Consider the following 15,835-nt stretch of genomic DNA (forward strand, 5'->3'; position numbering starts at 1 on the left):
TGTGATTACAACAGTTTCCATGGGTGCTTTTTAGGTCTCGCCTGACCAGCGCTTTAGCGCTGCTCTGGCGAGACTTATAGTAAGCGCGTTTTGGAAGTGCAAACAGTGGCTTTGCAGGCCTCCAACTACAGTGCATGTGACCCGTCCGGGCGCGCGCACCATTTGGAGTCCTGCAACCACTTGTTTGCTTTCACTTTAGCCGTGATTCATCGCACCATTTGGCAGCCTGCGTGCCCGCCCCCACTCCCCCTCCCACTCCGTCAGCTTCAGTGCGCGCTTGTTCTTGTTTTATGTAGGCAGCGTGCTAGCCTGGGAAAGTATAATGGTGGCCGCGCCTTTGTTTTATTATTTATGTCGCGGAACGCTGTCCCATGCCTTTCTTTTATGTGTATTATTTTTTCTTTTCTACACAATGGCTGCACCATGGTATAGCTTTAAACATCCGGCGGGTGCCACCATTGTACCAAAACTATTACATTGAAAAACAACGCCTGGCGGCTTGACTAAGCATATCTGCTTTTGGTGCAACATTTCCTGCTTTAAGATTGCTGGCGCTATTTTTGTTACTATCAAAACGTAAAAACTCCACCCTCCCCGAAGTGCAAATACAAAATTGCCTTCCTCCTAAATGGTAGTCTGCCAGCACCGCCCATCCTCGGAACTCCAGCACACTCAGCACAAGCTTCCCCCCGCCCTCCACTAGCCCCGCCCAGAACTGTAACCAAACACTCAGCACAAGCTTCTCCCACCTCATCTTCAGACCGCCCTCCGCTTCCCGGCCCAGAACTGTGTAAAAAAACACAAGCTCCTCCCATTCCCACCTCAGCTTCGTACCGCCCTGCACTCCCCGGCCAGAACTGTGGCGGACGTTCGGGTCAGTTTGTGGCGTACTCACCTTCCACCTCTCGCCGTCGCAGCACTTCTTACAGAACTCTGAAGTTCACAAATGCATCCCGGCGTTTCTTTTTCTGCTCCTACCTGCACGTTTGTACAAAGTAGGCATGGGACTACAATTCAGTTGTTTCCAGGTGTTTATGTTGACTGGTGTTTATTTATGTTGACTACTACCTGCCGCAGATCTTTCAGTACGTAAATTAAAGCCCCTTAACCCTAGTTATTGTAAAATGCATATTTCGCCCACCCAGACCTCTCCGCGATTGGTAAGGTGTGTGTCAGGGTTGCTCTTTGAGCTCTCAAAAAAAGATAAACAAAGTCTACACGCTTTAACAAACACCAAAGTATCTGCTTTCAAAGGTGCTCGTAGCTGCTTCTGTAGCAGGACTCGGACGTGTAGAGGGTCACACATACTCCAGCTGCCTTTTGTCTCCGGCCAGCATGTGTTTGTGGGGGTGGGGCAATAACCTCCTGTTATCTCACTGACTTTGTCTTATAAAACATATACACGCACATAACCATTTAGAAACACCTGATAAGGGTGTAAAACAAGGGATTTTTTTCATTTGCATGGATCGGCACACAGAGTCAGGAATAGTTCAACAGAGAAATCTACCATCTTTGTCTAAAAGGAATGTCTCTTTCACAAACAGAAAAGACCGTCAAGCCTGCTTACAAACCTGCCTCCAAGCAGTTTAGCCTCGCCTTGTTTGTGTTTTGAGCAAAACAAATGTCAGCCCTACTGCATGACTTTTGCACGTCCTATGTATGAAACCTATAATCCTCAATGTTTAACAATGTTTTTATTGCTTAGCCCCACCAAAACCAAGTTATGTCTATTAGCCACACTAGGTACTGCACCCTTTCCTTGCTTCATGGAATGTCTTGTATTGCTTATGCTACTGATGGGATATTTTTTAACAAAAAAATTCATAATTTAACAAACATTAGCATTTGCTATTGGCATTGTAAATGACAATGCCTTTTATTTATCTGTTTAAAAAACAACACATAAATAAAAGGCATTGTCATTTACAATGCCAATAGCTCAAACTCTCGTAAATGCGAGACCTATTGCATTGCAAATGCTTGTTTACTTCTGGTCCTGTGAGTAGGTCATCGTTGCTATCATTGGGGCTGAGCGCTTTCTTCTCTATTTAAGGCTCTTTCTATTGAAGAAATTCATGACGTTGTTGGACAAGTTTGCGGTGCATCAAAAGGAGGTGATGGTGTGGGTTGACAAGACCCAGGACCTGCAAGAGAATCTACATGCCACACCATGTGATCACGACAGCGTAGTTGAAAAACAACTTAAAAAGCAACAGGTAGGGACCTATCAGTGAAGGAAACCTCTTGACTTTTTCCTTTTCTTTTCTTTGATTTCTTTACTAATATTACTCTATGTAAATGACAAACAAAACAGATATGATGAACGCCTATCACCCCATCCACTCCCATCTTTTGGAGGGTGTGGCTAATTTACTGTGCACACACTGGATATTGTGGGCCATTTTCAGGCATGTGTAGAGGGATATGTTTTATTTTAACTTCAGCATGCAACTGAAATTATCTTTAGGACCAGCGCTTATAGACAAATATACTTTATAGTAGGATGATTTTATTAGCATTTTCTAAAAGTGCAGCACCTCAGCACAACTGAGGAATCACTGTTCGAATTTAGCCTTGACTGTGGCAGTGGATTCATGAGGTAAGAGCGGGGTTCTAGCCTCTACCGACTTGCTCGGCGTTGACAACATTGACTTTTTGATTAATGTAAGGGAATGGATTCAACGGCTTAAGTAAACCCCCATGGCTCTTATTGTACCATAATGGCTATAATAAGTGCAGTGAGAGGTCTGTGCCAATATTTGTGCCGTTTTCCCATTTTTGTGGTGTGACATTCACAGGAGAAAAAAAGATGCAGTAGTGTGCTTTCTAATATCATATCCCTGGTTCGTTCAGCGACGTCCTCTTCAATTACCTCTCATTACTCTGCCTTCCATTGTGATACTTTACTACTTAATCCAGTGGGGGCTCCTCCGTTATGGCGGAGGAACGCCCCCCCCCACTGAAAAATATAATGATTATAAAAACATTTTATTATAATTTTATTTTTCTTCCCTATTTATTCTGTTTCCAGCCGTGGTTAGGGCGGGGCGGCACCATCACGACACAGTGTCACAGTAAGGAGGAGTGGTGGGCACTTCAAAGTGCGCATGTCACTTTGGCCGTCCGTCTTAGGCCAGCCAAACAGACATGCACACTTTGATTTCTCCAACCCAACTGTGCTGTACAGTCGGGTTGGAGAAAAGCTGCAGGCTCCCTGTGCCTGAGCAAGCGTCACGTTAGCCCACTCAGACCAATCACAGCTCTGTTCTAATGCTGGTAAATAATATTACCTGCATGAGAGCAGTGCTGTGATTGTCCCCTGGGAGCCTGTGCAGCGTGACCAAGGTCAGGAGAGGAGCCCTGAAGCAATGGCTGCAGGTGACAGTAAGTTGCTTAATTTATTTTTGCCTTCCCCACACCCTGTTCATGTTGCCCCACCCCTTCCAGTTTAGAGCAGCCACCACTGACTTAATCAAGGCTAGAGCCTCCCCTAGCTTCCCAGGGGCATGAGCTTGGAATCTGGTTGGTCAGAGCCCCCACACCAATCAGTGGATCATCAAATGTTCTCACTTGTGATGGGGCAGGCTTAGCTTTGTTCTAACCTCAAATAGATTGTGAATTATGAGACAAGAAGATTCATGCGTTCTTTTCCATCTTATATGAGTGGACTATTTTGTTATCCATTCTAAAACTACTCGAAGGACTCTTAATAGCAGGCATCTACATGAGTTAGACTGCTTATGCTGAAGAGAGCTCTACGGGAAAAGAGAGAGGCCTTAGGATTGCTATGTGAGTGACATAGGGCATCCAGATGCTGGCACCCATGAGCAATGTATGTGTGTGCTAGTGCAGCCCCTCTGCATGCTGCTGATAACCTGTTGCCATGGCTCGGACTGCTGCGGACACTGATGCTCACGATCGATGGCTAACTCTGAGCTGGTCTGCGGCTCCATGGGCTGGAGAGGTGTTGCCTGATCTGAGAACGAGAAGGATGTACCAGCAGATTCCTCTGCTGCTCTGACTACCACACTCCTTTTACCATGTCTGGGGACAGGCCTGCATGGCCGCTTTCGCCCCTTCTCAGTCTCGCAACAAAGTGCCCCCGTGTGTTGGGCTGGGACTGGAAGTCAAGATGCATGTAACATGTGACACCAACAGAGACCTCTTGTTTAATACAGCAGATAGCCCAGCTTGCAAAATACTTTTACTCAGTTATTTGTTACCGCTTGATCCGTTTTTTGCAAGTTAAAGCACAATAAAACTTGAGATTAGGCTTTCTAGACCCTCTAGCTAAGTGAGGCTCAACGCCAGCTTACAATTTTGAAACAAGAAATCTCATGGATTGTAACCCAGGAACCACCTGCATGTTACATGATGATGGTGTGTTCTGGGCAACAGTCAGTCTCATGAGACTCACTGGATTATTTGTTGTTAGTGTGTTCTGACACGTTTTTCACTATGAATGGACATACACACAAATCCACATAATATATTTTAAGATTTTATTAAAATCTATGTCCTAGTCTTGTGCAATTTTGTAGATAGATATAATTATAAAAACAAACAGTATATTTGCAAAGATAGTGATTGATAAACAATATAACAAAAAGAATTGCAACACTCTAAGCTGGTCTCTTGTCTGCCATACCTTAAATGAACAACATTTGTGTTGTTCTGAAGTAAGACGTTCTTTTCTGTCTATGCACTCATTGAGTTGTGAGTACCCAGCAAGCTGCTGAAGCCAAGCTGTCGCCAAGAAGCCTGCCTGTGCCATTTACGAAGCGTGTTTACAGCTCTCTTTGCACAAACAAAGTCTCCAAGGTAGTTGAAGATTTTTCTCTCTGCCTAATACTCACCTGTACCAAGCTTGAATACATTTCTGACTTTTTTGAAAAGGGCAGGTCTTAAATGAACGATGTCAAAAGCAAGAATGAACATATTAAATCTTATTGCACCTTCACTTAGCTCTATAAAACATTATAACTAAATATGTCAGTGCCCCACATAGGGGTAGTAAGCGTTTATATAAATACTGCAATACAATATATGAATAAATGATGCACTGTCAAACTATAGTTAAAGTTGTATGGTTATACACGTGGCAACAATATTAAATGCAGTGTGCATTTATAAATGTGAAACATTCACTCAGTTAAATGAACATATGAAACCTATGAACTGCAATGGGAGGGAGGTACATAGGCTGATAATACGAAGATTATGTCTCCTTAGGGGAAACAGCGTTTACAACGCTGCCATTACATCGCGTTCCTTTTACAACGCGGTCGTTACGACGACCACATTGTTAGAATGTGATATGTTTACATCGCAAGTCATTAGATCGACTTACTGTAGGGGGCGCTCTAACCTAAGAAGTAGTATAATTTACTATTCCAACAACTTCCTTACTGTTGCATACGCTGGAGTTGGAATAGTAAATTATACTATTCCAAAGTCCGACGCACCCCCTACAGCAAGTCGATCGAATGACTTGCAATGTAAAGGTATTGCGTTCTAACAACGCGGTTGTTGTAATGACCACGATGTAATAGAACGTGCTGTAACAACATGTGTAGTAACATGCTATGTTCCTCCTTAGAAATAATAACAGCAGTCACAGTTCTGTAGTCTCCATGCGTCAGTACAATAAATAAACAAGTTCAGCTTTTGGACATTTGATTGGAACTTCATGTAAAGGCTATCACATATCACAAATCATCTACTACAGATTCAACCTATATCCCACTGATGTCTGCCTGAAATGTTCCATCCATACCCACTTTGCCCTCATCTTATCCCACTGCCTTGTTCCACAATACCATCCTACACTACCTGATGACAATTTCTTACGCTCCCCACCTCCTACAATTGTTCCACTAGGCATTCTCATATATGTGAGGATGGTAGTGAAGAACGCCTGTTACTTTCGTATCCTCATCGAAGATAATATCTTTCAATTACTAACCATCATGGAGTTTTGATTCAATTAAGTGTCAGTGTCATGTATAACCAATCTCCTTTCTCCTGAACTAAAGCTGGAGAAAAATAGAGACCAGGGAGGAAGAGGTGGGGTTGCCTCGATTTATTGTATTTTCACTGTAATTCAGGGAGATTCCAGGTCCATTCTTTGACTCATTTGAGTGTCTCCCATTGAAGGCAGTGAATTTTAACAAACTTTATTATCTGTGCTCTTATCTTCTAATCTGAGACACAACATACTTATTTTTTCTCTAATTTCCTTAATTTTGTCTAACTCATTCTAATGACCTTGGACTATGCTCTCATCATGGACCTCAACTGGCTTATGACCCATCTGATACTTATAGTCAAAATGCTACTAAAAACATACATTTCATCAGTGTCATCAAGCCAGTCAATGAGACTTTAATTGGCGTAGCCTTAGCAATCCAGTGCTAATGATTCCTTCAGCTGTCCTGAGCGCATAACTATTAAAATTTTACATTGCTAGTGAGTTTGATTGCCAGTTTAAGTATGCCTGTGTCAGTGGCCACTCCATTTTACTGAGATGCCCTTAAGCAGCTAGTTTGTGTATAACTGACCCTTAGCCATAATCTCCTGTTGACATTCTTGGTCATCTAGAAACCCAACTGACCAGTGGCTTATATGCTCTGACTCTGCCTACATTTTCTGGCCCTGATGACTAGTTAATGGTACACTGATAACCGCTGCATAATGAAGAACCAAAGCACAGAACAGCAAAGATGTTGGCATGAAGCAAAGGCTACATATCACCTATTACGAGAGCAGAGGATTCCTTTCAATCGTGCACTGAAGACTCACCAAACTCAACCAAAAAATACTTCTATTACACCTATAAGGAGATTTATGCTCCAGCTCAGCATGCCTTCCCCCCCAATAGACCTTTGTGACATTTCCATGTTATTCTTTACCAACAACACTGGCAACTTAAGAGCTCGCATCACCAACTACAAAAAAGAGCCTGGTCTTCGTTCCCCTGTTCCCCACCTGCACAATCCCATATTGATCATTACTAGCCTGGTTAATTCCACCCTCTCCAATTGGGTCATCAGGTCCTCAAACATGCAGTCACCACTTCAATCCTGAAAAAAATAGATTGGACACAGAGTCTTTCAAGCAGTAAGCACATCTCCAGTCTGCCTTGTGTTTAAAAGCCAATTTAAACTCTTCTAACATGCCTACCATCCTCCCACCTGGAGGCAAATTGAGTTTTAAGTGACTTTGTCAAGTTTCATACCTTGACACTACACAGAGAACATTCTTCTGCATATCTTTTAAGAACTGCTGAGACTAGGATCTCTTGTCCACATTGTGCGGCCTCTCAGCCACCTTTGACACCACTGACAATCAAGTTTTAAAGGAAAGATATCCCACTTTCGCCTAAATCTAAGTAATGGCGTTTACACGATTTGCGTCATTCTTGCACAAAATCTCCATCATGTCAAACTGTGACTATTCTTTTGCAAAGTAGTCACCATAATTTATGGTGTCCCCTACAGTTCTGCCTTGACACTAACTGTGTTCAATATGTGTTTGAACAACATCCCTGGAATCTTAGACTACTAGAAAATAAATGATATGTCTGCTGTTGACGTATAGTTCCACCACAGACTTGAAGAACATGTAATCTCCACAACTTATCTCATTGCCTCCTATTAGCTTATCTCTGAATGTAAAATATCTGGCTCTGCATAGACATTATATCTTTCTTCTGCCACTTTCCCTTCACTTTACTTCCTACTTTACTGTCCACATTATTTCTTCTCAGCTGTCTCCATCTTCTCTTACATCCCTCTCTCCCATTCTTCTATCCTGACTCAGTCCACAATTTCCACATTCTGTTCCATTTTTATTGCTTTTATTTTCTTCCCTTTTCTACATTCTTTATTTTGCTTTTTCCCTCTTGGACTGCTTCCATGCAATTACTTTTCTCTACCTTTTGCTCCTTTCTTTTCCTTTGTACTTAGATTTTAATTCCCATACTCCTCTTTCCACCCATTCATTTTACTCTTTCGCTATCTTTATACTGTCTTTTTAAGTTGTTCGTTTTTTCTTTCATCTTCTTTCTTTCTACTTTGTTTTTAGCTTCCTTTATTTGCCTTCATCTAACTTTCTTTTTTGTTTTTTGTTTCACATTATTTTTGATCTCCGCATCTTTTTTTCAGCCTAACTCTTTCCATCACACTTTCTTTTTTCTCTTGTCTTTTTTCCTTTACATCGCCCTCTTTGCTCTTTTTTGCCTCTCCATCTTTCTTTTCCTCTTCAGTTTCTTTCTTGTTGTTGCCATCTGCATATTTCTCACATCCCTTCAATTTTATCCCTTATTTTCTTTCTTGATTCTTTTTTCCATCTTGTTCACTTTCTTTCTATCTACACTTCTATTATTTTGTTCCTCTTCATATCTTTGGTATCCTTTATTTCCATCTTCAACCTTTACATCATAATTTCCATCTTTCCTATATTTCCTTCTTTCTCCTCTCATTCTTTTCTTCTGTTTTTCCATCCATCTTTCATTCCTTTCTCTTCCATTATGTCCTTTCTTGCCCATCCCCTGTTTTTTCCCATTCTTTTCTTTTATACTTTTTCCCTCTCTCACTTCTTTTCTTTCTCTTTTTCTGTGCAACTTTACTTCTTTTTTTCCACCTTTCTTAAATTCTGCCCTGGTCCATTGCTACAGCTTTGTACCCTGTCTATAAGTATTTATTCCTACTTTTCATCTAATCTTCTTTCCTTTAAAAAAAAGAAAAATTATCCTTTTCCCAAATCAGAGGAATTCAAACATTTTTTCTTTCAGCCCCCAAGTAAAATGTTTTGAAGTCAGGCCCCCCTCCAAATCGTTATTCCAAGGCTTGAGGAAAGCTGAAGTGTTAGGGCTGATGATTGGGGGGTGAGCTTATCAGATAATTTCAGGAGTACTTTCCTGTAGCTCAAAATCAGCACTAAATGTGAGAATTATAAAAGAGCACATATTTAAGCAAAAACATAAATTGACCAGAAAACACTACCCCCCCCATAACTGGGGTGCTATAATACTCTCACACACCCGGGCCTCAATGCACGTGCACCTGCTCCACTAATGATAACTGCAACCCAGAGTGGCAGGCTGTCTTCTCTGGATCTTTCACTCCTTCCCTAAAATGCCTGGCCATCACTCAAATCTTGAAACAGACTCTTTGGGGCTCATTTATGAGCCCCTGCGTCACTTTTGCGTCACCGGTGCGTCACTTTTTGTGATGCACCAGTGGCGTAGAACATGCGCCATGTTGCGCCATATTTACAAAGTGACGCATCGAGGTAGATGCGTCACTTCGTAAACCCCTGCACTATTATACCTGTGCCAGGTATAATGTATGCAGGGTGGGCGTACCCCCGCAAGAAAGGGTCGTAGGAGTGACACAGCGAAATCTATGTGATTTTGCTGCGCCACTACTAGGACGCCAATGCGTCAAAACCTTACGTCTGCCTCGTGGCAGGTGTAAGGGTCACGCAGGCCCTTTCACATGGGGCTTGCCCCATGTGAAAGGAACATTGCTGGAGTTGCGTCAGGCTTCCGACACAACTCCAGCAATGCGCCACTTTTTGCGCCTACAGATACGTCAGTTATACTGACGTATCTGTCCTTCCTTGCGACATGATGCGTCATATTATAAATATGACGCATCATTGGTGTCGCAAGGAGGGCGCACTGAGAAGTGACGCATCGCTGCTTTCACCCAGCGATGCGTCACTTCTTATAAATGAGGCCCTTTGTTTCTTTCATTAAACATGAACTTCCACCTGTTGCCCCCCACCCCTTTCTTTGCAGCAATTGTTTTCTCAGACATAATGCTAGGAATTCCCCATGCCTCTTTTGTAAAGTAAGACAGTCATGATTGTGACACATTGGGCTCCACCCACACATGGGCCCAGTGCCAACTTACCTGCTTCACTAATGATAGCAACTGACTTGAGAAGCAGGCAGTCTCCTCTGCTCTTTGTTAAAAACATGGACCCCAATCTTGCACTATTCCCTTCTCTCTGAGGCCCAAGCTAATGTGTCTCCGCTGCTTCAATATTCCCCACCCTTAGTACAAGGCCTGTAGTAACACTGACACAGCAAGGGTGCACTGGGCCCTAATGCAAGCAAGGAAGTATAGTAGAACAGTCATAATTGTGGTTTCATTTGCTCCACACACCCTTGGACATTTGAGCCACTGCACCTGCAGAACCAATGATACCTACAGCATTACAAAGCGGGGTTCCTCCTTTGCCCACTCCACCGAGCATTCACTCCAAAAGGTTGACACCCAAAGTAGGCTTTGTGTAATAAAAAAGGGGAAACCCCCCAAATTTCATACTCTGCACCCTCTCACCAGACCTTTACTTGGGCCCTGTTCCCTGTACAATGGTGATTTGGGCCCTAATACTAGAAAGCAAAATGGGCCCACTACATTTATTTCTACTAAGAGAGCCATGAGTCCGCTTACACCCATGATCTCATTGCCACTGAGCCTGCTGCACTAATGGAAGTGTGTAGTAATGTGTTTTACTGTTGTTGCTGTAATGTAATGTTTCATTGTTAATGTTCACTGCATGCGCTGGTGTTCTGCTGCCTGCGCCTTTTTCTACAGGGCTACGGAGTGTTATCATTAAAGGGGGTTCAAAATTCTGTTTGGCATTATCTCACCTACTTGCCAGTGCGTGGGTGCTAATAAAGAAACTATACACTGTTTATTATTTACTTTACTAAAATTGACAACGAGCTGCTCCTAGCAACCACTTCCACCTGTGGTCCACTAGTGAAGGAATTTCCAGGAGGAGGTTTGTAGTTTTTCACCGGCTCATGACATTGAGTGAGCAAGGAGTGGAGTGTCTCCCCGATACCCAGCGTGTCTGCCATTTAAGCGACAAGCTACTCACCCCTGCCGCATTCCTTGTGGGGGGTTTGGAGTGTTATTTGTGGGTTTTGGAGCAATTTGCACCCAAGGTACTGTACGGGCTTCCTGACGGGCTGCAAAAAATTGCTGCCACACCGCGACGTTTCTATGTGTTTTGTGGGCTCCTTTGCCTTTGAGAGATTTACTCCTCATGAGAGTTTTCCCTGCTGTTGGGTCATATCAAAGGGTGAGCAAGTACCTGTCATAGTGTGCAGGGCCGGACTGGGAACCAACACCGGCCCTGACAAACTGCTCGGCGGCCCCCCTAGGGGCGATTGTGTTACAGGTGGCAGATATTGCCGGCCCGGGTAACAAAAACGGCTCCCCAGGGGCCTAAAACTAGCCCCCAACCAGGCAGCCCACTGGGGAAACGCCCAGTGCCCGCTACGGCCAGTCAGGCCCTGATAGTGTGAGGCAAATGTGTGGAACAAGGGCACGATCCTGTGTTCAGCTTCAGGAGTGCACTGCGTGACAGCGTCAGATGCATTCAGCCATTCTCCATGGAGAAGCCCGATAACGGCGCACTTGCATTCTTAAAGGCATGGTGATGCGTGTACGTTACATGAATGGCGCATTCTGCCATTGTTTTGTTAAAACCAGGGTGATAGCACACCCTAAAGGGACAGCGCACACTGCACTTCCTTATTCTAATGCACCTTATTCTAATGCACACACCCTAAATGGACAGCACAGTTTCTGCATGTTTCCTTGTGGATCATCATTGTGCATCCTTATTATAGTGCATAACTTTTACCCCTGCATTACATTTACAGTTATTATTTCAGTGTTGGGTTGTGAATTGTTATATCACAATATTGTTCTAACATGAGTTCAACTATGGACACTCCTCCATAATCTTTAGTTTTAGGAACTAATCAGCCCAGTATGAAGTGGGATATGTGGCTCAGATTGTTTAAACATTACGAGTTGGTTATTAATGGTGATTCTTTTGAGTCTGGGAGAAAGAAGGCTCTACTTTTAAATTTGATTGTTATAGAGGCTGAAGTAAATTGTTGAGCATCTAACTCCCATGCAACCTCCAACTGGAACAGATGCAGAAGATTATTATTGCTTCACTGAAGCTTCAGATAGACTAAAGCGATTCACGGAAGAACCGCATATTGTTTTAAAGAGGTTTCGTTTTTACAGCAGACATCAGCAGCCAAATAACACTGTAGATACGTATGTTTCTGCACTTAGATGTTTGGCTGCAGATTATGCATTTGGAGAGGTAGTGGATACCTACGTTCCAGATCAATTTATTATTTGATGTTCTAACAAAAAGATACACGAAGAATTATTATGCCATCATAATCCCTCTTTACGTGACACCATTGATATTGCCAAGAGTGTGGAACAATCAATATCTTCTTTTAAGACTATTAACGTGAATACTGTGACTTCTGATGTAGCTGCTAAGTCACTTAAAGAATATAATGCAAGGCCAAAAGGTAACAGAAACAATAGTGCATTTGCAGGAAGTTGCAAAGTATTGTGTAACAAGTGTGGGTTGAAAACGTATTTATCGCAGTTTAAAATGTGTCTTGCTAGGAATAAGGAGTGTTTGAAGAACCAGAATCTTTTGGACCTGGCGGCGCAGGGTACGCCCTCCGTCTTCTGAGTTCACCTGCTTCGCTACACAGAGACACGGGACACTCTGTCGGCGGTAGAAGTTCAGATTTATTTAGCTGCAGCTAGTACAGTTATCCTAGAAGTACATAAAGTAGGTTCTCAGGAGACTGCCACTTCACTCTGTGGCGTATCAGATTAAATATCATACAATACAGAATTATTAACAAAACACACGCCCCAAGCAAAGAAGAGAAGAGCCAATAGGGTAAGTGGAAAACAAAGCGGAACCAGTAAGAAGGGTTCGAAAACAGAAAGATCAGATGACTCGAAGAAACCTCTCCTCTAACTGTGTTTGTCATCCCACCCCCGAACTAATTTATTAACAGATTACAACTGACTTGCAGGTGGTGAGATACGTTTGTGTGTATTGGAGGACAGGCATGACACAAGAGAATGCTAGCAGGAGACAGTGAAGGCCAGTCGATAAGATATGATCGGGAAAGAATGGTGTGAGCCTACAGATAGTTGAAACAGGGATTAGGAAAGCCAGACACGGATTGGTGTATTCGGCTAGTCCAAACATCAGCTTCACAAACAAGGCCGAGGACGGATTTCGACACCAAGCTACGGGAAAAGCAGAATAGACCTTGTTCGCCGTGCTGCCTGAGTGATGGCAACACAAAATGGCGGCGGGTTACAAAATGTTGGGTCGATTCGATCGTGATCGAAAATCGAAGTTCCTCAGACCCTCCTTTTGCCAGAACTCAGGCAAGATAGACTCACGTTAATCTGAGTCCACATCAATAGCCATGAGATCATCAAGCTGTTGTTGTAACATCATCCTAATGTTTTCTGTTACTTGAGGTTTGGATCTTAAAATGCACATGGTAGCACAAAGATCACAAATAGCGGGACCACAGTGCATACAAAGGCAACAGGAAAATACAATTGTCAAGATTATTCCAAGGAATGTCAATGCTTTCCAACCCCTTTTGGACAGTAGTCCCCAAAACCATTCCGTTAAGGACCAATCTCCTTCGTCCTGATGAATAGACTCGGAGATTATATGCAACTTGGAAATAGCTTGGTATACTGTCGGAGCGTCATTAGGAATGAAAATACAACAGCTTGATCCGATCAATTTACATACTCCACCACGATCGGCAAGAATAAAGTCTAAGGCAACTCGGTTTTGCAAGGTCATAGGACGATCCGCCTGTAGTTCCGCCGTGATATTACTCAAGGCTCCTACAGTGATGTCTATTGTAGTTTCTACAACACGGACCAGTTGCCTTATATTTCTGCTATTGGCCATTGGACCCCAGAAGGGAAGAAAACCTTTAAGGAAATCTCCTCCTTCTTGTCCCGTGGTGTCTTTTGAGTCAATAATTCCTCGACTGAGATGGGTTCGGTGATAATTGGCAGAAGCAGTGTAAGTAGGAGGAAGAATGAAAGCTATGTAGCAAGTACCAGAGAAACCCGTTGGCAACCAGGTATAACCTCTATCATGAGAAATGAAATAGGTGCCTTGAGACGGTGCTAGAGGAGGTGAGTTCAGAGAGGAATAAATGTATGTGTAGGAACAGTTACTCTTTGGTACAGTGTCAGAAGAGCGATCGTTTATTTTTAAACAGAAGTTACCTTGATGCGGTACAGTCCAGATTGGTGGGGATTTCTCCTTTCCCATTTTATTATTAAGACTCGACATGTATTGGGTGATATTCTAATTGGTGTATGCTTTTCTTTCTTCGATAGAAATCTTGCTATTCTACATGATTTTAGCCATAACTACCATACCTTTAATCAAAGAACTATGACTAACATCTGGATAACTAATTTGTGAAGCAACAGACCGTCTAAATTTACTTTGATATGCATTTGAGAAAATAACAAAGAATGCCCAAGCAGAACCCTCATAGGAGAAAGGAAAAACTAGAAATGGTATTCCCTTCTCAGTAGTATGCGGCATAAGACCACATACCCAACAATCAGTTGTGTTAACCACTAATTGATGCTGGTGTAATAGTTGGACAAAAGAGTTGTTGTAATACTCGGTTCTTCTGACAAGTTCATGTGAAGGAAAGGTATGAAAGAGGTGTGGAGAGATAGTAGAAGAAGGCAAAGAGGAGGAAGGGGAGGTGTGTCTTGGCTGAAAAACATAAACTATCCAACCAATAATCGCCAAAGCAATACATAATGATATCAAAATACATAGAGTTACACTGTAACGACTGTACATTATTTTACAAGATACTTTCTTCATTTCATTTCATTTCTTCTTTCTTTATTACTGGGTGTAGTTTCCATTTTCACTAGTGGATGCTCACAGCAATCTTCCTCAATCACTGAAGTCACGATGCTCGACCGTCCTATGACACTGAAGATCCTGCAGACTTATTGTCTCTATTCAGGTCGTGTCCTAGACTCCTACCGTGACCCTGCAACCTAAACAGAATACTACACAAGGGAGAAGAAGAAAGTTCAATTGTTCTTTGGTCTGGGCCTCAGGTTATAGTGTTCTTTGCCTGGAACACTCTGATTTTGGAACAATGTTTGTGGTTCAGTCGTATCCAAGCGACAATGCGATGGAATTGCTCCCTGTAAAATGTCGTCGTCCTCTTTCTCAGATTGTGTTCCATTCAGGTGTGCATCGCTAAAGGGTACAAATCGTGGAACTGTTTCGCCTTCACAGTCACCAACCCATCTATGAACCCACTGATCAAAAGGCAGGGGCAAAGGTACTTTCTTGCAATGCACACCGTGAATCCAATTTTTCTTTCCTTCAACTTTAACTGCTGTCCTCGTTGTCAGTAGGACCATTCGGGGCTGCCGCCATCTGGCCTCCAAATTCTTTTTCTTCTGAAAATTTCGGGTGCAGACCCAGTCACCTGGTCGAATGGAGTGACCTGGATCTGTGGAAGCCTCCGGCAAAGCACTCTGAACCTGTCGATGAAGGACATGCAATTTAGTTGTAAGGTCATGCAAATAGTCAATTAACATTGGGTAGGGCAAATCTGAGAACTTTTTAGGACGAGGAATTCCCCATACGTTGGCCGGATGGCCAAACACCACTTCGTAAGGGCTAAGTCCCAGACGAGAGTGTACTGCAGTTCTGGTGGATAGCAGAGCTAACGGCAAAGCATCAGGCCAATTAAGTCCTGTACTTGCTTGAATCTTCGCTAATTTTAACTTCAAGGTCCCATTGTAGCATTCTACTAAACCCGCTGATTGGGGATGATTTGCCGCATGGAACTTTTGCTTGATTCCAAGACCTGCACAAACTTTCTGCATGACTTGGCCAACAAATTCGCTCCCATTGTCACTCCAGACAATGCGCGGCAATC

At 43.0% G+C, this 15,835-nt stretch overlaps 1 protein-coding gene across 1 annotated transcript in view; it reads left to right on the forward strand.

Moving 5' to 3' along the window:
• LOC146856937 (uncharacterized) overlaps positions 1-15,835 on the forward strand; it is a 285,286-nt gene that overhangs the window by 96,533 nt on the left and 172,918 nt on the right. Inside the window, exon 6 of the mRNA XM_085647397.1 lies at positions 2,057-2,219. Coding sequence (XP_085503523.1) covers positions 2,057-2,219 — 163 coding nt within the window. The remainder of the gene's footprint in view (positions 1-2,056; positions 2,220-15,835) is intronic.

This window comes from Triturus cristatus, chromosome 3_2, assembly GCF_964204655.1.
Source record: "Triturus cristatus chromosome 3_2, aTriCri1.1, whole genome shotgun sequence".
NCBI lineage: Eukaryota > Metazoa > Chordata > Amphibia > Caudata > Salamandridae > Triturus > Triturus cristatus.